This window comes from Scomber scombrus, chromosome 5 (assembly GCF_963691925.1).
Source record: "Scomber scombrus chromosome 5, fScoSco1.1, whole genome shotgun sequence".
NCBI classification, from domain to species: Eukaryota; Metazoa; Chordata; class Actinopteri; order Scombriformes; family Scombridae; genus Scomber; species Scomber scombrus.
The window spans coordinates 23,593,860-23,619,220 of record NC_084974.1 but is presented as its reverse complement, the minus strand read 5'-3'; the positions used below and the strand labels follow the sequence as shown (position 1 = coordinate 23,619,220).

Genomic DNA, 25,361 nt, shown 5'->3' with positions numbered 1-25,361 from the left:
AAACAGAGACTGAAGTAAAATGCTGTACCAACATCTAAAATACATTGTACATTAGTTGTGCATGTTGCCGTAACAGTGTTTTATATGTTCTACAGAAGCACTAAACACTCTCATCCAGATATTTAACTGAGCTTTGGAGAATCTGTTTTTCCTGAGCTGCCATCTGTCCATTTTTCTCTGTCTTTCTCACTCTCAAACTTAAACTTAACTATTTTCCAGGGTGGAATTTAGCTCTGCTTGCCTGTCTTATACACAAACAGTGCCCAATGCCTCTACTGTAACTTGACAGGTTGACAAGAGTACTGGAGACTCACGTTCACCCCTTCAACAAATATTAAGTCAGATCTACTCTTACACTTCTCTTTCACCCGATCGTCTGCTGTGCTCTCCTTCTTACATTTCTCTCCTTTGTTCTCTCCTGCATCTCTCTCTCTCTCTCTCTCTCTCTCTCTCTCTCTCTCTCTATCTCTCTCTCTCTCTCTCTCTCTCTCACTCTCTCTCTCTCTCTCTCTCTCTCTACTGCTTTGCGAATTTTTCTCCCTTTGAATTTTGATTCCTCCCCAGTGTCTGCACTCCCCTCACGCTTTTTCTAAAACTCTCTTTTCCCCTTTTCTCTGTGTATCTCTGCTTCCTTGTGCGTGTCTTCACGTATGCTCTCTCTCTCTTCTTCCTCCCTTGTTGTTTCTTTCTGTTTCTCTCCATTCGTCTCACACAATCTAGCGTTGGTTTTGATCTTGCTATACCTCTCTTTCTCTGTCTTTGTCTCTGACGCATGCACGCACTCAGACTGTCTCTCTCCTCCTGGGTTGCCTGCAGATCAGAGTTGGCGTGTATCTCAATAAGCTGCAGAGTTACCGAGCTCCTTGATTCTTCCCAGCTAACTGGGTGACCCATTTCCGCACAAACTTGCATATTTTAATGCTGTGAAATGACATACTGTAAAGTGTTTTACCACACCAGTTCAACAATATACCTACACTACCAGCATGTGGTCTTCAGATGTATCAGAAAGGTTTTTATTCTAACTGGGTCACAGTATCTCACTGAATTTAAGATGCAGCAGTGGAAACTACAAAGTTCAGTTACTCAAGTGTTGTACACAAGTACAATTTTGAGGTGAGAGAGAAATAGTGACATTTGTATTCATCATTAGCTTTACTAATGACTTTTCAATCATGAAAATATACTGTATATGCCTAATAAGCTCTTAAAATCGCCTATTATGCTTTGCTATAGATGAAACTACCCTAAATCATACTATATATAGTAGTTCAACTAAGCACCAGCTGCAGTTACAGTATTAAAATGCTTGAAGACTAAAAGTACATTTATGTGTAGTGGAGGGTTTTATTTAATATGCTTACTTCATTTTGCCACTACACAAATACAAATACTTCTTCTGCCATTCAAATAAATTCTTTCTAGGGACAAAGAGAAACTGTGCCTCATTGTTTTGATTATCAAATTTCTATGCAGGTAAAGGGATTAGATTTTTCCCTATGAAGAGGAACTATGAGTTATGTATATGCAAAGTCACTCAAGGGAGTAAAACATTTTAAGTTTAAAGCAAATATGGGACAAAAAAATTATCTCAGTGACCCCTTGTGGGCCCCAGAACCCTACTGTGGGAACCACCATAAAATATATGAATGCTCTGTAATTGCAGATAATTGGGTGCCAATGAGTAGACTCCCCACCCACCACCTCATGACCTGCTGTGAAGTAAAAAACGTCTCCGGATCCACTCCACGTTTTTCCCTGCGCCCCTTATCCAGTGCTGTGCGGGCTATAAGGAGAATTAGAGGAAATAACATGACACAACAAACAAGAAGGGCGTACATAATAACAACGAACGACTGGTGCTGAAAGAATAACTGGAAAATGTGAAGGAATAACTGGAAATTAGGACGTATTGTATTTGCTGCCGCTGCTGCTGCGTTCCCGGAGCATCTCTTCTCCGGAGGATGCTGCATCTCTTGAACCGCCGCTATCTGCTGATGGTCCATGCAGTCTCCTTGGCTGTATCTCACTGTGATTATTACAAAGTGTGACGGGTGGAGGACGATGTGCAAACAGGCTTTAGAGGAGCGGAAAGGTTGTCTGCACGCTTAGAAGATTTCTCCAGAGCATCTGCGAGGATTGTACTGCGCATATCATCACTGCCGACTTCTGTTTACACGCAAAGGATTGAGAGAGAGAGAGGGGGGGGGGAAGACGGACTTGATAATCTCACTGTTAAATTATTTAGGAGTATCTGTTCCTCAGGATCAACATATGTTGGTGTTTCTGTCTTACATCTCCCGTGCGTGATTTTGAAACCAGGCTGTTAAGTGGCAGTGACACGGATGAAAGCCGATGGCCAGGCGCCCCAAATTTCCTCAGAAGGGGGATGCAACCTAAAATAACCCCGATGCCAAATGGTAAGAGGGCAGGTGTATGACCAGGAATCAAAGCAATTTCTCATTAATGTATTCATATTTTTGTAGGTCTTTGCTGTTTCTCTAGAAGCTCTGCTGCTTTTGCCCGCTTGCTGAATTATCCCTGCAGCTTTCTGCACACCGCAAACCGAGGGAGCCCTGAATCTGTGACACGTACTGCTTCTCCGGAGACTGCCCCCCACCCCTCTCCCTCCTCATCCCATCTCCCTCCTGTCCCCCCCTACCACACGGAGCCCGGACACGGGCGACTTTTTAATGGCTTTTGTGTTCAGAAGATGGAGGGTTTTACTGGTGCTGAACGTGCTCGCTGTTGCGGGGTTCATGACTTTCTGGGCCAAGTGCAACACACGCAGCGTCCAAATCGCCAGTCCGGAGGCTCCGGCAGACGGAAAGAGGCCCCGGGGCAATGGGACGACGCAGGGGCCCAGCATCAGCCATGAGCTGCTGCTGAAGAGGCTGAGCTCGCTGGAGGACGTGGTGTACAGGCAGTTAAATGGTAAAGAGCAAGTCAGTGTAACATTTAAATTGCATTTAAATAACACGTGAGCCTGGTGTCCCCTAAGGAATCAGCAGAAGAAGGAAAAAGTCAGTGCTGTGTGACTTTCTCTATGTGGCTTAATGGGAATTAAGTCACTGAAGACATTTCTGTCCCTCTCACTCTGAGCAGACACCTCTTATGTTATTACATATATTTAATTGTAACCTCTGCAGCAAGGACGCCAAGATCAACAATGAAATGTTAATTCATTATCACGATATCTCATTTAACATGAAATTAGTGTCAATTATAGGTTGGAATGGGAATGGAAAAGGTAACTGGATTAGTCTCTTTTTACTACAATTATGCAAGGTTACCCTGAGTTTTTTTTAAAAAGAAATACCTTTGAACCACATTTTTCACAAGAGATAAAACAGAAGAGGGAGCATATTACAGGCAATTTATATTGCCATTCCCATTTAAGTTTTCCAATTGACTAAAGTTAATTTAAAGTTAAAATTCAGATCACTTTTTTTCTATTTTGTTTTAAGTGTTGTACTATTTTATTCATCTGCAGAGGCACAATGTCGTTCCTCCTCCAGGGTGGTTAGAGGTGCTGGAGCGCTTAGGTATTTGGTGGCTTCAGGACAGTTCATCAGGATGTTTGCCAACACAGAGAGTAGAAAACATATTTAGTTGAAGGAGTCACTTTAATCACTTTGCCAGCCACAAATACACCCAGTCACACTAATAAGACTCTCATTTTCGCTCTAATTTCAAACTGAATGCCTAGAAGTTTCCTTAGCAGCTTGCAGCATAAAACAATGTTTTCGTCTTCATCATTAAACAAGTTTCATAAAGTATATTTCATTTTTTTTGGGTTCTTAAATCAATGTGCATGTAAATAACTCCAGGATTCCTAGAATAACACTATTCATGTAATGTGTCCTTATACTGAAGGTATTCTGTGTGAATCTGTGCCAGCATTTTTCATAATGTGAATTTCAGCTCAGAAGCTCACCTGTTTTGGCAGCCTGGTTACGTTCTGTATGTTTGTGTGACTTTTGAGCTGTGATGGAGATTCAGGCTATCAGCTGTAAGCAAGTTACTCAGTCAGACTAAAGGATCCCGACGTGTAATCTTCTCTTGTTTGCCTCGCCCAGGTCTGTCCAAATCTCTGGGTCTGATTGAGGGCTTTGGGGGTCGGGGTAAAGGCGGACTCCCGGCCACCCTGTCCCCAGCTGAGGAAAGCGATGCTAAATACCTGAGGGAGAAGTATGGCTACAACGCCTACCTCAGTGACAGAATATCTCTGGATCGGACCATACCGGACCACAGGCCGAGCAAGTGAGTATCTAACCATCCAGGTGATGTTGGTTTGGGGTATATTTTGAGATTTAAAAAATTGGACTTGAATAATTCAAGTGTAATTTTTTACACTTGAATGTGATCTGTGTGGACCCCAGACAGAATAGCTATTTATAATAACTAATGCGCATCCTAATAAACAAACAGTAGCCTGTTCTCCCTAGACATTGTCCCCATTACTAGTTAATGCAAAGATCTCACTGTTATCTTTGCAACTATTATTTTTAACTGAAAAGGAGATTTTCACTTTTTCTTTTAAGCATTTGGATGAAGTTGAGTGAACACTTGTCTTTTTAAAAATCCGAAACCTTCACGCTGAGAAACACAGATTAAAAATGTGGTATTGTGACCTTTTCCATTTTATCAGTCACTTATTGCAATTACTTACATGCAGTGTTGTTTTATAGAGCTCTTCACCTCCCTCTTTTATTCTCAGTCTCTGTCTCCCTCTCTCCCACTTACTCACATATTTGATGGAATTGCACTATTGAATAGGCTGGCTATCGATCTGCAGGCATGCATGCATGGATACCCAGGTACAGCTGCTCATAAACGGCACACCTCAAATTGTGTTTACACATCACTGATGAATGTGAACATCCTTGTGTATATCCTGGAGTGTGTGTTGGCGTCAACTCATCCATTTACACATCATTTGTGTGGTGTGTATCTGCATGCAGGGTGCAGGTTCTCTCCATAAATGCTCTGTTAAAGAGTCAGTCTCCGGTCTCCATTGCTGGTGAAGCGAGTAACAGCCCTTGTATTTGAAAGTCAGTCAGTAATGATGTGCTGTCAGCCTGTCACCACCACCAGCCATATATACAGTATGTATATATATATATGTATGTATGTGTTGTGTTTTTTGGGAGGCTGGTGAGGTGGAAGGATCAGAATCCAGTGCTCTCCTTTGTCACTTGTTGGGTCTTTTATGTTGCTTGGATCAAAGTGGTGTGTGAAGCGTGTTAGGGTGTGATATCTTCAGGCTTAGCAGGAGCATAGAAACTGAAGTGAGGAGTCAGCTGTGTTTGGCTGAAGCTCCCTTTACACTGCAGAGCCAGAGGTGGTGGTGAGATGAGAGAGAGGTGGAAAGAAATAAAGATCAAATTTCATTCTACTTGTAGTATAAAGAAGAAAGACAGAAGTTTTAAAGGATGTGGTATAAATCTGCTCAGTTTCTTCTTTATATTGATTTGTCCAAGACCTTCTTCCCCAAAACATCCTATACAGTGGTAAGAGCCAGATCAATATACAGGCATGACTGATTTTAGCTTATCACTTCTATGATGGTATCAGCATATATATTTATTGGCTGATAAGTAGAAAGAAACTGCTGTTAAGAAATGCCAAAAGAAACACCACAGTGACATTCAGATTACTCAGTGAAGCTGTACTGCTAATATGACAAGCCCACACTTTCACACTTGAAATCATTCATGCTGCTCTCTTCTTTCCGCTATGCATGCTGTTACTGGTTACACTGATTTGCACCATCCGGCCCTGCTGCCTCCTGTTCTTACTTCATATTACCATAATTGCTGTGGCACCTCTTGCCTTGGACATTATGTACACACAGTAGATTCCTTATATTAGCGTGATATGGATCTGCTGGGTATTTTCTCTGCAGACCCCCTGGGGGGCTTTTAATGCGCTCCCTCACACTGTTGCATTGCTGCTTGGATTCTTTTGAGGGTCTTCCTCAAACACAGCTCCTTCTCTGCAACTGCATGTCCTTTTGTTCCAAAAATAGACCTAAATTCTTTACATTATATGTTTGATTAAAATATATTTCTAACACAGAATTTATGATCATGATTTTAGTGGTATTTAGGAGGAGTCGAGGTGTGCAAAACTTTAGGATTTCCTCACATATATTAGCAAATAGTTGAAATGGTAAAATAAAACATTTCATTTGTTTGTAAATGTCAACATTCCTCATTGTTAATCTGCCACCAAACCATGCTGGCATTTGGAAATCTGTTTTTGAGGCTTTTCTGCCACAAAAAAAAGCCCAAGTGTCTCAGAAAAGTGTTTCATTAAGATTGAAGAAACACTTTTAATAAACATTTAATTTCAAATGGGAAATAAGATTACTGATAAAAAGGAGATGGTAAATGAAGGTGTTTAAACTAAACAACAGCAAAATAGGCCTCTTATCTGCAGCTGACAGCCACTGAATAGGCCAATTTGGAAAAAAAACGTGATTGTGATTACAGCTGAAAAGGCCTTTCAGCCTCTTCGAGATATCAGCAACCCCCTACAGGCAGTTTGGGGATGAGTGGGGCGTGCAAAGCCCAGGATACAGGATACACAGGCGGGCATGTGAAAAGGTTTTGTTTCATGGGTTGTGTGTTTGCATGTTTCTGTGCAGATGCAGAAAGGTCAGCTACCCGAGAGACCTCCCGCAGATCTCCCTCATCTTCATCTTCGTCAACGAGGCTCTGTCAGTGATCCTGCGCTCGGTCCACTCAGCTGTCAATCACACGCCAGCTCACTTGCTCAAAGAGATTATCCTGGTGGATGACAACAGCGATGACGGTCAGTAGAAATGAAAGATTTCCTTCCCCCAAATTTCAAGTGATGAAAGTGAAAACGTCTTTTACTCCTTTTGATTTTAATCTGTTGCATCTCAAGTGAAATACCGTATTTTCCTGTAGAGCCCAGTGAAGAGATACAGATCAACAGCAGGATGAGAGAAGACTTGTAATCTCATCACTCACTATCCTAGCAATAGTTAGTTTTAATTCCTTTTAATTTGAGCCATCAAAAACTTTAAACATCTAACTAGAATCAGAGAAATGCAGTATACTAGTTAGTGGATATAATCATGCAGATATTCATTTTTAAATATAGACAAACTCTAGGTATTCTTTATACCACAGCTGCTCTGCAATGTTTTTTGTGCTTATTTTGTTTTTAGATTTAGAAATTATTTAATCACATCACAGATTCAGCCAGCGCTCATGGTGTTAAGTGGGCTTTTAGTAAATCACGGTGTTAGTAAAGTGTTTTAGTAAAAATGAATATAGTTCACAAAACTTTAGCTATTTAAATAAAAATATCACCTTCAGTATTCAGAAACTTGTATTGTATTAAGCTTTTTACACACACATACACACACACAAACAGACACTATAAATAGAATTTGAACATTTCTGACATTTCATCCTCTAGTGACAATACATGGTGGCAAACATGCACTGAAAGCATAGAAAGAGTAGGAATAAAAATACACACAGTAACACACTCCAAACATAACAAAGCCTCATGAACATGCTGAAATGTGGCTCGAGGGATGGTGTCATGAAATGTTTAACAGGGCTTCGTGACATGACAAGGTAATGAGCGTATCCCTGACAAAAGCCGTGGTCATTGCTTTTGAGGAGCAGCATTTGCTGAGGTGACTGATGTTGTCGAATTTTTGCAGAGTGGACAGACAGATAGAGGCGGAGCGCCACAATTGGATGTCACGGCAGAGATGTCCCTGTCTTATTTATTGGGCAGTGCTGCCAAGTCGGGCTTTGTGAGATGGAGGGATGGGAAGGAGACGATGAGAGGAGGGGAAAAGAAGATGAAGCAAGGCAAAGTGAAAAGAGGAGAGGCAGTGTGAGAAAGATAAAGAGCAAGAGGTATTGGCGTTAGAGATACAGTTAAGAAGGGATGATGAAATAAGGAAAAGGTGGAGGAGTGAGGAGGGCTGGAGGGTTTGAAAATAGGCAAAGTGAAAGGAAGGAGGAAGAAGAACAGGAAATACAGAGATGAAGAGGCAACCGAGAATGAAAGGAGTGGCTGAGAGAGCAAACCAGGCTATTAGAGAAAGTGGCATAGAGAGAGAGAGAGGGAAAAGGATGAGGGACAGAGAGGCTCTAAGATAAATGAGGTCGGACAGAGAGGAGGAGTAAGAGAGAGTGCGAGGCGATGAATATCTGGAAGAGAGAGAAGGAGCAATCCAACAGAACGGGAAGAAAAGACAAATACAGAGGAAACGGGGAGCGAGATGAGATAGCTGAAGCTGTAAAGGATAAGCCTGGTGTTATTCTATTTCTTTTATTGTCAACAAATCTCGTGAAAACACCAAAAGAAACAGTATGTGAGTGTGTCTTCCCTTCCATGTCTGTTTCATTCAATCCCCAACTACAACAGATGACAAATTTAATATAAAAAAAGGTTTAGTAATTTTTCTAAAACAGCTGGGAACTGCAGTTTTTTTTTGCAATTGCTAATCAAACATGAAAATAGTGAATAACTTCAGTCACAATTAAGGATGACTGCGGCTACAATTCAGGCCTTATTTTTGAAGTTTTAGGTAAAAGTGACACTGTACTCACCAACTTCAATACTTAAATAGCTCTTGGAACGCAGCAACATAAGTCTAACAGGGCAAGAAACATGATGAGTCTGACAATCATACCAGTTTTAAACAAACTGTCAGCTGAGTCAAATCTATTTGGAAAAGAAAAAAGGTGAATAATGTCTATAATTACCACCCAAGCTGTCTGTTATAAGGGTCAGCGACAAATAAGGATTGCCAAGGTGAGCAATTCGGAAATATCTTAAAAAATAGTTTTGAAAGCAGCATCAGGTTTGTTAAAATGTACATTTTGTATTTTTGTTGGTTTTATGTCATGAAGACTGAATGCTCCTGAAAAAGTCAAATGGTGTAACCACAAAAGAATTATAAATATTAAATATTTGATCCACCTACAGTGTATTTAAGTGTACTTATACAAATAATTACTTAATTTTAAAAAATGTAAATGGTTCCTGATTGACATGATTCCCCAGATTAAATGTAATATTTAGAACAATTGTATTCCATTACCTTTATTTAATATAAAAAGTTGTAATGTAAGATCATGCCAATCTAACTGATATGGTGTTTTATTGAGAATTTAGCTTTTTTAAGCAAGTTTAATTATATGGTACAAAATTTTTATGGTTAAACCACTTACACATTTTTGCCATAATCCTCTAATATATTCTCTCAAAATGGATTAAAAGCAGTATTATGCTGGGTCCACAAGTTATTTTGAGTGCAAGTTATTCGTACGTTTACTTTCTAATTTTAACCCCTTTAAATTTGACTAAACTTACATGGACACAAAAAAACATCAGCATTGACTTCCACTTCCACACTGACTTCCTGCTTCCTGCAAGCAGCACTTTTCATAGAAAGATCAATTATTATAAACAGTACAGGTGAGCTCAATCTTCATTTTTACTTACAAATAAAGTAGTTTAGATAATCAGGCTAAAATTCATCATATCGATGTAAATCTCAGCAATGAACTTGGTGAGTACAAACATAACTGATTCACACAATGGCTAAAACTGAAAGTAGATGTGATGAACACTTTTGGGGTAGTAGTGAGTAATTCTCGCGGCAGAAGAGCAGACTATGTGGGATTGGCTTAAAATAAACTACAGTGCCATCGCTCTTGGTAATGAAGGTCTACTAATGCAACAATGAGGTTTTATTGATATGCTTTTAGTAATTGTTGCAGAAATATGAGCTGTATGGCACAGAGGACTAAGCACTAAGGCTGTACTTGTGATCAGCATCAATTCATCAAAATTGTTGATTGTCAGCTGCCTCCTTTTAATAAAAGAGTCTTGGAGATAGAGATAGTTGAACTCCTCACACCACCACCACCACCACCACCACCACCACCACCACCACCACCACCACTACCCCTCCACTTCTCTCTCACTTCACACTGCTGATTGGCCGAGAGCCAGCGATCCATCACAGGGGGGGAAAGAGATGCAGCGGCACAGAGGGCGAGGCATGCAAACAAATAACACTCACCACTCTCAGTGACTGCATGAGGCGCCAGGTTACGTAGCCGCGCATCGCACACAGCCGAGTGTGTATGCATAATGTGATGTATGTGTGAAAGAGAGAGAACAGGCAGCATGGGGAATGAGTTTGTGATCAAGAGTGTATGAGTGAGGAATAATTACATATAAAAAATGTTTTATTATGTGAGGGAATTTTTAAGCATATGTGTGTTTGTGATGTAGAGGAAGAAGGGTTGAAGATGTTGGGGTCCAGGGAGGGGAAATGGCTGATGTGGTGATAGGGAGATCAAAAGTGTAGCGGTCATTGATGCTCAGGAAGCTGCAGACTCCCTTTGGTGTCGTTTGGAGTCTTTTAGAGCTCAAAAACAGCACTGCAGGGAGCCAAGAGAGGAGATTTATATCATTTTTATGTTTCTGTGTGTGTTATTTTATCGAAACTCATCATTGCTTGCGGTGGAGCTTTTTGTGTGATTGTTTACGCCCGTGTAATGTGGGAGCGTAAGCCATACAGCAGATTTTTGATTTTTTTGTCCTGGACAAGAAATACATGTGATAATTATTCTAATTAACAAAGGAAATACATGACGTGAAGCTAATTCATATCTGTGATCATAGCTCTTGGATCAGGCTTGCTTTTTAACTACTCAAGCTGTGCATATAAAGATTCAGTGAAAAGACTGTCGTTATCGTGTTTTGATGTAATCTTCTTTTTACGAACTTCAGAGCAGCTGAAAGGGCCGCTGGAGGAGTACGTGAACAAGCGCTACCCCGGCCTAGTGAAGATCGTCAGGAACCAGAAGAGAGAGGGACTGATCCGTGCCAGAATCGAGGGATGGAAGGTGGCCACCGCTGAGGTGACGGGCTTTTTTGACGCCCACGTGGAGTTTACACCATCCTGGTGAGTAACTGGCATCAGGGTGGATTAAATAAGACCTCAGATCCTCAAAGTTAGACTTTTATGGATGAAATGATAACAAATCTTAAAATCACCTCTTTGAAATTATTACTTTGTATTCAGACACAATGCACTTCAATCAGCAACATTTATCCAGGTGTATTCATCACCAGATGAAATGGATTAAGACCCATCTTCTTTATACTTTACATGTGATCAATCTGTCTCTAATTCTGTCATCTTGCTATCTTTGCTATCTATGCCTATTCTGTTCATATATCTATTACATGTCTGACCATCCTAGAAGAGGGATCCTTCCTCTGTTGCTCTTCCTAAAGTTTCTTCAAGCTTTTCCTCATTAAAGGGGAAAGCGATGGGAATTTTTCCTTATTCGAATCAAGAGTCTAAGGATAAAAGGCATTTAATGCTGTAAAGAATGTAAAGCTCCCTGAGATAAATTTGTGATTTGTGATATCAGGTTTTACAAATAATGAAATGACTTGTCTTGAATTAAATTCAATAATAACTGTAATGAAAATGACAGGCTTGTATCACTTTTAAAAGAAAGTAACATAGTGCTTTGCAGAATCATCGAAAGAGACGACAAAGAATAGCAGTAGCAGCAGAAGCGAACATACAAGAAGCAATTTCACGCCCGAGAAATTTAAAGATAAGGAGAGTTGTAGAGCCTGTAGAACCGGGATTAAAAGATACTGTAGGACATTTAGCTCATCAAATAACAAACAAAACATAAAGGAAACATTAAAATAGGACGTCGAGTAGAAGCCTGTTTATATAAATACATTTTGAGGAAATGTTTGGAAGATGAAACAGATCTGAATGAGACATAAACACTTGACTGCTTACAACATTTTTGCCACATCCCACTGACACCTTTTTATAGGTCTCCTATTCGTTTTCCCAGCTCAGTGTGTACTTTAGAGTATGTACACAACCCAGTTCACTCAGCATAAATAGACACATGCCCTCCAGAGCTGCACTGAGCCGAATCAAATAGAATTTGTAATAAAGTTGGTACAACTTCAGGGACTTTCTAACTGACTGAAGTGGTTGAGAGTGGAGATCTTAAGAGGAGCTCTGTGCCGGCTGTCTTTGAGTTTGTGTATATAAGTGTGCACATGTGTACGTGTTTACTCTCTTGTCAGGGCTGAGCCGGTTCTGGCCAGAATAAAAGAGGACCACAAGAGGATTCTCTTGCCCTCCATCGACAACATCAAGCATGACACGTTCGAGGTGGAGCGCTACGAGAACTCAGGCCACGGATACAACTGGGAGCTGTGGTGTATGTACATCAACCCGCCCAAACAGTGGTGGGACGAGGGGGACATGTCAGCTCCGATCAGGTGAGTGAACTTCACCTACACAGAATGCAAAAAGGGACATTGCCTACATACTTCTGCATGCCCACATCTGTACACACACACACAAACGCAGAAATACAAAGTGAATCATTTCAGACTCACATCTTTATCAGTTATTTATGATTTTCATTTTTTTTAAAGGTGTTTTCATTGAGTTTGTGTGTCTCCACATACTCAAAAAATTCCCTTGTTGTGAATGCAGCGCCGAGAATGCTTTATGGAACAGAATAAGGTGATAAATAAACAAATAAATACACTGCAGATTGCCAGGCAGACTCCCACTAAATAATTAAAATGAAAAACGCTGCAAGCACTGAGTGTTATTTTCACCCGAATATTTACAATGAATCTGAATCTGATCCAATTTTTGAAATTCAAACTAAAGCCTGATGAAAATAGAAAATAAAAATTCATGTCACATTTAAACATGTACATACAAGTATATGCATGTGCACATACATACTGTACATACATCAAGAAACACATCCACAGATAAAGGCAAAGCAAAGGTTTTGTGTAATTTATTTTCTATTGTTATGTCTCCCTCGTGGCAGAACTCCTGCCATGATAGGCTGCTCCTTTGTGGCCAACCGTGACTACTTTGGCGAGCTTGGTCTGCTAGACTCGGGCATGGACGTCTACGGAGGGGAGAACATCGAACTGGGCATCAGGGTTTGTGTGTCACCCAGTTTCCTCTTGTTCCTGCCGCCTCTTCACGCCTGTAGGTTTAAGTGGAGCAGTGGCCGCTATAGCGAGGCACTGCTGATAAATGAGGCCCCATTAAGAGTCCTGGAGGACCAGTCCTGTGTGTTCAGCTCACAACAGGGCAATGGGGATAAATAGGTCCCATAGAGCGTGAAGGTTGGGGAGTTTGTCACTGTACATTTTGAGATACCAGACAGTCTGTGGTTTTACTGAGGTTTTATTAGCCTGTGGTTTCATGAAGGCAAAGAAAAGGACCTCGACCATTTAAATTCCCAATAGCCAACACTCATTACATAGCATTGTGAAATACTCAAGTTGTTAAACCCGACATAAGCAGTTTTTGAGAATATTAAACCAATTTAATCTGTAAGGGGTCACATGCACCTCATAATCATAAAACTAATATCCAACTACGCACCTCTACAGGTCCTTTTTTAGTTCTTTGTCTGGGTTTTTTGCCAAATATCTCAGTCTCAGCTCTCATGAACTCCTGTAGACAGCCACTTCCAGCAAAAAGCTCTCATGAAGCACTACACTCCCTTCCCAACACCAAAGATACTTTGTCTGTCTACCATTTAAACTACTAGACTAGTAGTTTAAGAGTCATTATTGGACTCAAATTCCTCAGCTGGCCAGAAACACAAATGCCAAATTAAGTTTCCCAAATCAAGCTCTGTATCTGTCTGTCTGATCTGATATTTACTGGCCCCTAATGGCCACAAATTCATTAACGCAGGTTGAGTTAATTACTCTGTTCTGTAATACTATAATGCACCTGCAGGTGTGGCTGTGTGGAGGCAGTATGGAGGTGCTGCCTTGCTCCAGAGTGGCTCACATCGCACGGATAAAGAAACCCTACCACAGTAATATAGCTTTCCATACACGGCGTAACGCCCTGCGCGTGGCTGAGGTCTGGATGGACGAGTACAAATCAAACGTTTACCTGGCCTGGAACATCCCCATGGAGGTACATGTATGAGAGCTCCTTCTCCAGTTTTTTTTTGATGAGGAAAGGAAAAGATTCACATTAACAAGTCAATTCTTAGTGAAGTTCATGAAAATATAAAGAGCAACCCTTACTGAGTGCCAGATTGTTCTTATATCATGTGTAAATATAAAAGGTTTTATAAACTGGAGACCAATTTATTCATTATTGTCTTGTAATCAGCAGACAGTAGCAAAATGGACATTGTGTTAAAATGTTGGGGATTACTATTTGAATTATCCAGGCGGAAAAAGACCTCTTTAAAGCGAAGACATCTGATAATGACTCCCTGTGCTCTTGCAGAACCACGGTATTGATTACGGAGACATCTCTCAGAGGGTTGCACTGAGGAAGAGTCTGCAGTGCAAGAGCTTTGAGTGGTACCTCGACAACGTTTACCCAGAGATGAGGAGGTACAACAACACGCTGTTCTACGGTGAGGTGAGTCAGGAGTCAAACTGACATGAAGGAGTAAGAGGGCCGGAAAGAGAGGCTTGCACATCGAATGTTTGGTACTTTTTCCCAAATGGATGAAACCACTGAAACAGATGAGAGAGACATTAAAAATATATATACCCACAACAAAAAGCCAGCTTGAGAGCACTCAGGGGGCATATACCTCTAAGGCAGCGGTGTCAAACATACGGTCCGTGGGCCAGAACTGGCCCGCCAAGGGGTCCAATCAGGCCCACTGGATAACTTTGCAAAAGTATGAATATTACAGAAAAATAATTCCAGTTTTTCACCATAAATGTCTTTTACTCTGAAATTTGACGACTTTTCCTAAAAAATGAAATTCTCAAAAATAATATTATATGATGTTATACTTTTGTATAGGTGCTACAAATTTTTGGCTTTTGGTGAAATGAACAGTCATTTAATTGTTTTACAAGTAGTTATGAGGTTTTTTTTAATGGTTTCATTAAGTTCTTGTCATTTTCAATAAATAAAACCCATAAGACATGCAATAGGACATGATATTGTGTGATGGTAGTGGTGTAAAACCTCTGCTCTCTGAATGTTACAGCAGCTTCTGTGCATAATAATCTGAAAAAATCAACAAACAGAAATAATAGAGTTGAAACTGCTAATTTTAAACAGTAAATTGATGTTTTTTCTGGCCCACTTGAGATCAAATTGGGCTGTATGTGGCCCATGAACTAAAATGAATCGGACACCCCTGCTATAAGGTGTTGGGGCTGTCTTAAAGGATTGAAGGTTATTTGAAGTTTTTAAATTTAGATCCAGGTCATGCTAATTAGCTGATGGTGGTTACGTTTTTCAGAATAATCAGATCCTGTTTGACAATATTTGGGCTAGATTTCCAAGATTTCTTTTTTTATTTCAGATTCGTAACTCTAAAGTGAGCCACCTGTGTATGGATCAGGGTATGAAGGAGAATCACACAGCCACGCTGCACCCCTGTCACGGATGGGGTCCTCAGGTACAGCACGGATACCACACTGCCAACAAAATGTCCACACTCTGCATCTCCTACCAACTATATTTGTTTCCCCCTTTAAAAAAAAAACACAGAAAACTCATTAGCAGGTTTTAATCAGTGATGTGATTAACAGCTGCGTTACACGGGCTCAGCTGGAGGATTTCAGCTGAGGCCGTGTCAAGATAAAAATCCTACTGTCAAGATAAAAATGTCTCCATGTTAGCTTTCTTTTTTTTCTTAACTGAAGGCCTGAGTCAGCCACTGTCACTTCGTCAGCCCGTCATCCCACAGGGAATCTCTTTTTAACTCACAGTGGTAAACAGTTCCTTCAGGGATGCACAGGTCTTGGCTCCGGTAGTAAAATGTGAAAATGTATCAAAGTTAAAAATAACTTAATCTCTGTATAGTGAGAGTGCAGCCAAATAACACGAGTGTCTGCTGCAGTTTTTCATCTGACAGAACAAATTTCTGTGCAGATGTCACGCACTTTTTACAGGTGACTGCACCCAGAAATGTCTTAAAAAGCAGCAGTGGCCTCTAGAGGGCCCACATGGGATTTCTAGATGTTTTAAAAATGCTGCATGGTAAATGGACTGTACTTATATAGTGCTCTTGTTGTCTTTTTAACCACTCAAAGCACTTTTACACTACATGTCACATTCACCCATTCACACACTGATGGTCAACCTGCTCATCAGAAGGAAACTAACATTCACTCACACATACATACACCATTGGTACAGCCATCGGGAGAAATTTGGGGTTAAGTCTCTTGCACAAGGACACATAGACTGGAGCTGATCTTCCGATTAATGGACGACCGCTCTATCTCCTGAGCCACAGCAGGAAGAACTGAAACTGGGCTGCTACAACTGTTGAAGACTTGAGTGAAACACAACTAAAACCAAACTCCTTTATCCTGTTGTAGCCTTCTTTGCACTTAAAGTTCTTACACTGCGACATGTAAAACTGTAGCTTTTTTTTCCAGGCGATACATTTTTGAAACCAAATCTGATGAGTCTTGGGCACATTGTCAAAGTCTGATGAAAACTGGTGATGCTATATAAATAATTATTATTTAATCTCAGATTTTACCATCCAGTAGATACTCATTTATGTAATCTAAGAATATGTACTAAAAACTTTAGGAACACACTTTAGGTTTTCAGAAGGTCAAGACGGAAGACACACCCTCTATGAAAATATCCATTTAGTTACAGAAGCAGATGAAACGAAGGGGAATTTCACTCACGCTTTAGGAGGAAGTTTTATTTTGTATTTATTTCCTGTGTTACTTCGCGCAGATTTGTCAACAATGTCCAAACAACAGAATTTCATTAGGAAAGCTAATCTTAGGCATCTCAGTGGGTTGGGACACTGTTGAAGCAACACTGTGATTTAGACTGATACGACGGGTGGGGGTTTCACTGGAAAACCTTCCACTTAGTAGGCTTTATCACTTAGTATCCCAAGACAAAGGCTCTCAGCACTTTTTGGAACATGGATCATGTTATTTCTGTAAGCAAAAAATCAGCCTGCATAATAGATAAAGTTATTACCATATACACAAACTTTAACTGGAACTGCAACCTGCTAAAACTTCACTCAGTTCTGTTTCTTTACTTCTTTTTATCAGCGTTATCACAAAGCTCAGGTCATTACTGCAGCTGTTAGTTGCTGCATGTTTAGTCACCTTAGTTCACCAAAAACACCCACAAATGCAAATTAGCTTTCTTACAGCATTTCTGACTTAAATTTGAGTAGCTGGTAGGAAACTCTGAAAACAAGATAAACAACAAAATCCATGATGTTTCAGACTGTCCGTGTACTGTGTGTTTGGTTCCCCTCAGTTAGGACGTTACACCAAAGAGGGTCAGCTGTTCCTGGGCCCTCTGGGTAGCACAGGGGAGGACACTCGCTGTGTGGTGGACGATCAGATCAGCAGCTTCCCTCAGCTCCTCAACTGTGACAAGGTGACCAACGTGAAGCAGAAGACGTGGCATTTCTCTCAGGTGAGATGAAGTAATGTAATAATGTGAATGTAAGAGAGGAGCACAGGGGTGAGAGAGAATATATAAATGGTGAGATTACAACTTTACCTTGTGTGTAAGTCAATGTATCTTCTAAAATAATGTTGAAACAATATTTGTGTTAAAACTCTTAGCTTTGTTAGCGCCAGAAGAACGGAATTCACACAGAGAACACAGCAGACCTTGAATGAAGAACACAACAGTGGAAGTAGAAAGTTGTTTTTTCAGTGGTCTTTCAGTTTTAAAGCAACTGTTTTCTGTGTTCATTTAGTATAACAAACACTTTATGCATAATTAATATGTTACCTGAAAAGGTTTAATTAGAAACACATCTGCCCACATCAGGCCTGGTTCTTGTAACATCTTTTTAGTCTCATGTGGTACAAAGACCATCTGTAAAACCTATTAAAACCAAAGCACGGTCTCTCCTCTCGCCCTGCAGAGTGAATCGATCATAAACCGAGCCACAGGACGCTGTCTGGAAGTGGTGCCAGCTAATGTTTACTTCGGCCACCTACTGGTCCTGCAGCCCTGCTCTGGACAGAGGTGGACCATCAAGAACACCATGAAACAGTAGCCCATCGGCCAATTTCACTGGGACCAATGACAACTGAAGCCATTTCTAAGTGCTGTCACTCGAGCTCAGCTTTGCTGTGGGACAGCTGATGCAGCAAAGGCTCCTCGTCTTCTCAAGAAAAGATGGAGATGGTTTAAAAGTGATGAGCTGTGCAACTCTCAGTTATGAGTTTTGTGAAAAAGTTTTTTTAGTTTTTTTTTTAAACTGGACATTAAAAAAAGATGCAAGTTTTGCATGAGGACTGTTTCTCTCTCTCTCGACAAACTTTCAATGTGACGTTGCCATAATTTCTGTGTGCCAGTCATTTACAATGTTTTTATGTTTAAGGATGGAGATTTGATCAGTCAAGACAGTCCAAAACTGTCTGAAAGGGGAAAAAATATGTCTTCATCCCTAGAATGTGTCTGCATTTCATGATGTATCATATAAATATGCATTTTAAGATGTGTAAAATAATAAAATACCTGGAATTAAATCTTCAGTAAAATGCACTCAGCAGAATACATCTGTAGTTTTTAATAGGCTTCATCAGTGGTTCCCAACTTTTTAGTTGAAGATACCTGAAAACGATTTAGTGCCTGCTTTTAACAGGCATTTATTTACGGAACATTGAATCTAACGTGAATGCCCAATAGTGATTTTTATTTTCTTCCAACAGAAGTCTAGACTGTAAATATTTATGAAGAAAAATGCATTCATAATAAATATTACATGGTGTATTAGAGCCTACTTTTTTCCGCAGTTATTGTAAACCATCTCAAATCACATTGTTGAGGGCTACTAGGCAAAATCATGGTTTTATATGTTGTGAACGCATTTGTCTTTTTTATTGTAATTTTTACTCAAAGCATTCTGTAGCACCAAATGCAGTACATCTTGTAGCATGATTGTAAGTACTGTATGCACATGGGGACAAAGTTTAGTAGAGATCGAGTTGATTCATTTTGTTACTTGCTAAGTGCCATAAATACTGCAGACAGCCAAAACTATCAGGCTGCAGCCTGAAGCACTGAAGAAGATAAAACTGCAGACTATGAAAGGAAGACTGAACCGAGAATGGAAAACTGCACAAGTGTATTGATTGTGGAAATGCTCGAGGCCTTCAAGGCCGATATTGTCAATGTACTGAGATGTATATGATGTCATAAATAATTACATGTTATCGGTTGGATTTTTGCTCCCAAGATTGTCTTCCAATAAACAACTGGTTTCCTGGTTTTTGCCTAGTTTTTATTTTAGAGTATAGAAATGTGGTATTTGAAATACTGATTAAGTATGTACTGTTTCATCAATGTTTTGTGTCATTAGTTTTATGTATGTTCATTTTTAGTCACTCTCAATGAATAGATCGAATTGTTCTTCTGGTGCAAAACTGTTACATTAATGTTTATAGATAGTACCATGTTGCTAAATTATGAAATTACCTCAACTTGTTAACATTCATATTTTCTACTGATAAACTCACACATGTAAAAGTCATTTTCACTGGACTAAAGATAAGCTTGAAACTGCAAAATTAGAAATAGCATGCTGGGTCACTCTCTTTTTAACTGCCCCATCCATTTGAATGGTTTTGGTCAAAAAAATTCACCTCATGCTGTGAAGCTGACAGCTGATAATAAAATACTTCAAAAGAGATTTCACCCTCTGCTACAGCTGCATAGCATCTGGTCCAACTTTGAACACCAACTTGGCTTATGAATAGTTTAATCACATATCCTTTATAAGAGTGGTACACCAAAATATTACACAGCATCTGAGGTGGCCAGGTGTCCCAACATTAAACTCCTGTCCCTATAAATGAAAAGTTATGGATTCAATCCTGCAGCTGCTGTGTGCCCTTGAACCAGACGCTGAACTCCTACTGCTTGCTCTTACCGAGCTGCTCTGGGTGAAGCATCAGCTAAATGTTTAAGATGTAAATGAAACAGGAGGAGCCTGCTGGGAGCACAAGGGCCTGTTTCTCGTAGAGCGCTGGAGAGGGTGGCGCGGCTCTGGAGGTCAGGACAGAGCCTGCATGCTAACATAACACTGAATGCTGATCAGACTCTTGAACAAAAGGGCTGCTCATCATCCCAAACATGAAACAGCATTAATATATGTTTGTTTAAATCCTGCTAAATGTCACAGTTGGTACAGTAAACAACACTAAGGACAGTTTAATCCTGATCAATTAAAATAATCTAAATAATTTACCTCATACTGTATTTTATACGTTTTAGAGGTGAAATCTTAATTTGGTTACATCATTGTGTTTTTTTCAGCTGGCGAAGTAATTAAACATCACATAATAACTCATTTATAGTTTCTATATTGACATTAATGTCCTAATCAGCAGCAGTATGTATCTCCCTGTCCGCAGGTAATGAAAGCTGGTTTTAATAACAGGACAGATAATCAGTGTTATTAAAAATAATCATGTCAACATGTGCACTGTTTGGCACCATGTTTGGCAGCCTGGCTGCAGGTCAGTGTCCCTGCAGCGGAATCATCATCATCACCTCTACCTGCTCTCTGGATGAAGAGTTCAGACGTGTTTATTTAAAATACGAACACAGACATTAAACAGAGAACAACACAGCACAACAATATAGCTTCAATATGAAAATGCGACAATGTGATATGCAGAAGCTGGACAGATAAAATATCACAATATAAGTTTTGGGTTTGGTTGTGAAATGAGACATTGAAAAACATGATGAAAGAATTAGGGGCAAAATCAAACAAGTAAAATTATAGTGGGAAATTTTGTCCTCATTTTACTTATTCTGGATCTTCTGCATGTGGTGGTAATAACAATAATAATAATAAGCCAATATATTTACTGGATGTGGCTGCTTTCAATGTCTTGATACTAGATCAGTGCTGTAGGCTACCCTCTTGTGGTCTTAGTGTGGTGCCACATAGATAATATGTAGTACATTGGTAGATAAAACTGAAGCTTTACATCTCACAGTATTTACACAGCCCCTACTTTTGATCAGTGATGTATTAATATTAAAACAATATCATGATGTGATACTAGATATTGTTTTGGACCTTGACGTATCATAATGTAGCATGGACACTGTCTTTTCCTGGTTTTGAAAGCTGCATTACATTAAAGTGATGCCATTTTCTGAATAACCTATTTCTGAACTTTGTCTCACCAATCTAGACATTATATCCACATTTACTGATGATTATCTAAAATCAGATTGTGTAAAATATTTTATGAGATGTCGTGTAACGGTTTGATTTTGTCCATATCGCCTAGCACTGGCTCGTACCCACAGTGACTCACAGTGTGTCACCAGATACATTGTGCATATTCTGCTCAAGCACACATCACTGAATCTACTGACACATATCGACAGTTTTGATTGAAGTTGTGACAGTCTCTGCAGCTGCATTTCTTCCCTCATCTATCAGCGTTGTCATGATGACATCTGCTCTGTATCCTTTTCTCCCTCTTTTGCCTTAGATCATTTCTGTCCCTTAGACCATGCTATTATAATTGAATTTTCAAGACTGGGGCTTGGATTCCTCAAAGTTTTGACAATCACAAAGTCTAAAGTGCCAGTTTAGGAGTAAAACATTACTCTGTGAATGCACTTCTATGAAAGCCCTAAAAATTTGACATTTACATGTGTTTCTCATTCTTTTACATTGATGAAGTTTACTTAGGGTATTTTTGAAGAGTCTGTCCACGATGCTCACAGCGACAAAGACAAAACTGAGGAGAACAATGTGTGAGCCATTTAAGGGTCCAATCATTAATAGCAGATTATGGATCAATGAGTCATTTTAAACATGTATTAAGGAGTGTTTGTTCCATGTTAATAAATGGCTTCAAAGTTGACGGAGGGATCGATTCCTGTGATTGAATGAACTCTAACCCACAATTCTTTAAAATGAGTGTTTAGTTCAAATAAATTAGAAAATATCTAAAATACACAATAAGTTATCAATTAACATAAATCCAGTGTAAAATAAATTTAAGCACCATTTAAAAAAAACAATGTTTTATTGCATCAATTCTTCATCATTTAACTTTTGTACAGATTTCAGTATTTACAAATTTGTAATTATTATGCCTCTAATAAATAGTACAACTGAAAGTCTTTCTCTCTAGTCTACATGTTTAAATGTTGCACATGCAAAGTATTTATAATATGTGCTTGTCCAATAGATATGCTGTCATATTAGCTATGTACAAAGTTACATAACAAAAAACACATGGGGTCCTAGCATAACATGCTACTCGAGAGACACTGCATTTCCCTCAAAATTAAAACTCTACTTTAGCGATTGAGACATGCAACCGTTCTGCAGGGGACAGTTCAATTACAGCAAAACTGTAAAACACAGAGACTGTAACTCATATCCACAAAATAAAATCATACACAAATTTTAAAAATTGAATTTTAAAGACAAAGTTCTTCTCAAAGAACAATAAATGATACAACACTTTCCAGTTAACCACTACATAACAGCAGTGAGCTGTGAAACTGGCGGAAAATTTCAAAGACAGATTAAAAGAAGAAGAAGAAAATTAAGAAGTGTGGCTTTTTCAGATAAACAACAAAAATCATAACCAGTGTGACCTACAAGGTTTTGTTTTCTGCACAAAGTGCTCTATTCAGTTTCCAAAATGTGATGTTGATAAATCATCTGTGAATGAAACCTTTCACAGGTTCAAACGGATTTTTCTGCCATAGGCAAGAAATCTATTCCTATAAATATACTGTTTAAATACTATGTGTTCACATACAAGTGCTGCTCCACCAGTAGTGGTAGATCAAAGTCAGTCTATACATTATAGATAAAAATCCTTATATTTTAACATTACAGATCAACATATGCCAGACATTGTGAGTATAATGCTATGAGAGTCCTGTCTGACATTACATTCCCATAGTGTTTACTTAGAGAGTGAGACATAAACACAAACACTGTGATGGGGACAGCATTGGTAACATGATCTCGCTTCACCTCAAGATGGCACTCTTGCACAAACTTGCAGCCCTCCTTGTCATTTCGTTGGAATGGACGACTTGAACAGTGCAAAAAACAGTAGCAGGAACAAACCAAATCTTGCATGGTATTTCTGCCAAGAAAATGCCCGTTTGATCTTGTGTTTCCATGTGTGAACAGGAAAAAGCGTCTATATTGTGTTTGTCTGGTTGACCTCTGCTGAGTTCTATGGCTTTGGCAAGAGGGTTGAGAGGAAGCAGAAAGGACCTTCTCCGCCTGCGTCTGGTGTGTTTGTGATGAAGCAGCCAACTTTCTGTTTGCTGAGCTCCTTCCCTGCACCTCTGAACCTGAGTGAGCAGAGGGCACCGACGGTCATGCACATACAGAGATACTGTACACCTTTTAACAGACACTGGAGACACGTCAGACGTGGGTTACGTTATTTACAGACGACACTGACTTGACGTGATCGCATGCACTAAATAATGTGAGTGTTTTTGACACCTAGCTGAGTTCATATGTGGAGATGAGTGACAGTGCAGGAGTTCAGGGCCGACTTCAGCTGGAGTCAGCGTGTGAAGACAAATCTTTAAATCATTTAGGGCTGTTAGGAAGTTTTCAAAGGCCTCAGGTTTCTGCAGTTTGTCGTGCTACAAAATAATTTAAAATGAAGCGATTGGATTTCGTGCAGTCACAATGATTTCTATTACACTCATTTTTATTAGGTCTTAACTGTGTCACTGATGCATACTTGATGATTTTACACCCTGTGTTGCTCAGAGATCATATTCAGGTTGTAGCTACAGGTTTTGAACATTACTCTAAATTGTTATTCTGTCAGCCAAAAAAAGCTGATAACCAATAATAATTCAAATCACTGTGAGGATCAAATATGTATGTATGGCTTTAGATTAAGTTTTACAATTAGATATGAGGATATGACATGTTGATAAAATACTGAATAATTCAAAGTTTTGTACACATTTTTTATGTTATTTAAAATGTCTATTAAGAAATAATATATAAATAACTAACTCATTACTTTATGTAATGCAGGATGCATAGACTACATATAAAAATGTGCTGTATTGTTTTGGACCACAACAATTTGTGCAGGAAACTTGAGGAGATCAAAAATTTTCACAGCACCAAGTTATAATTCATCAACTTGATTCTTAATGACAAAAAATAAATCCACCCTTTAATACCTCAACACTGTTATTGAGTCATCTGTTAGTGGTTTTATACCCTCAATTTGGTTGTGTTTATTTTTGTATATATTGATGTTGCGTTAGACTGGATCTGGAAAGCAGACAAAATGTATGTATTTGTAATGTACTGTAATGAAAAGGTATTTAAAACATTAATGATATGTTCGGGTTTTCCCAAGAATTAAAGAGCAAAACCTTCAATTAATCAGAGCGCTCAGGATGAAATCCTGCACAGAAGACGCCAGAGCCACAGCACACACTTCATTTCGAGCAAAAAGGTGGAATTCAAGTTTCCTCGGCTGGAAAACCTCTTTCTATTTTGCTCCATTAATTGCCCTCGCTCTTTCCACCTACACATTAACACATGGCTGAATGTGATAGGTTCACACCTGTTCTCTGTATGGAGGCTGTCCAAAGTCATTCTGGGAAACGTACGAAGCAGAAGCAGACAAGGCAGACAGAGAGAGAAAGTTAGGTCCACCAAAAAGTTGAATTAAATCACCTCACAAAATAAATCCTGGGGTTCACTGAACACCACAGACAGATTATGCATAATAGTGTGAGAGTATTGGAGGGTGGATTTTTTTTACATTTAATAAAAATAAAAAAAATAAAAAAAAACCTCTTTCCACTCTGAACAGTGTTCACCAAACAGGAGAAAGATCCAAAACCAAAACGTAGAGACTTTCAGAGCTCCTATGCTCACAAGGCCAAGACTCAGACCTGGAGTTACCATTCAATATTTTACTCGCTTGACTGCTTGATGTGTAGGACTGATGAACTGATGCCAGCACCTCATACCAGCCCACAGACACAGTAGTTGAAAATAGAAAGTTGGAGAGCTGAAGTATCGTAGCACCACAAGATCTCCAGGAGCTGTGGCTTGACGCGTACAGATCCTTCTGCTTGAATGTCAGCGAGCTCCGCCATCCTCCTTCCAGAAAGTATAATAAGAGGGCAATTGTTCCCATTCTCAAATTCTCTCTCGGGGCCCTGACTGCAGCCCAGGTAGCTCATCAGACTCCTGTAGGTGACAGATCTGCAGACACACACGTCACATCTCGCCTACTGGAAAAGTGAGCAGTTCTGAACT

At 39.5% G+C, this 25,361-nt stretch overlaps 1 protein-coding gene across 1 annotated transcript; it reads left to right on the top strand.

Moving 5' to 3' along the window:
- Window positions 1-2,693: 2,693 nt before the first annotated feature.
- galnt17 (polypeptide N-acetylgalactosaminyltransferase 17) lies at window positions 2,694-18,101 on the top strand. Its single transcript, XM_062419113.1, has 11 exons — window positions 2,694-2,934; window positions 4,080-4,263; window positions 6,653-6,819; window positions 10,807-10,981; window positions 12,145-12,342; window positions 12,915-13,032; window positions 13,847-14,032; window positions 14,354-14,491; window positions 15,399-15,494; window positions 17,345-17,506; window positions 17,967-18,101. The coding sequence occupies exons 1-11, from the start codon at window positions 2,694-2,696 to the stop codon at window positions 18,099-18,101; spliced, it is 1,800 nt and encodes a 599-aa protein (XP_062275097.1).
- The last annotated feature ends 7,260 nt before the right edge of the window (window positions 18,102-25,361 follow it).

Coding starts and splice junctions, on each gene's coding strand:
- galnt17 (XM_062419113.1), top strand. CDS start 2,694: ATGGCTTTTGTGTTCAGAAGATGGAGGGTTTTACTGGTGCTGAACGTG. Junction 6,820..10,806: donor GGATGACAACAGCGATGACG/GTCAGTAGAAAT, acceptor TACGAACTTCAG/AGCAGCTGAAAGGGCCGCTG. Junction 10,982..12,144: donor GTGGAGTTTACACCATCCTG/GTGAGTAACTGG, acceptor CTCTCTTGTCAG/GGCTGAGCCGGTTCTGGCCA.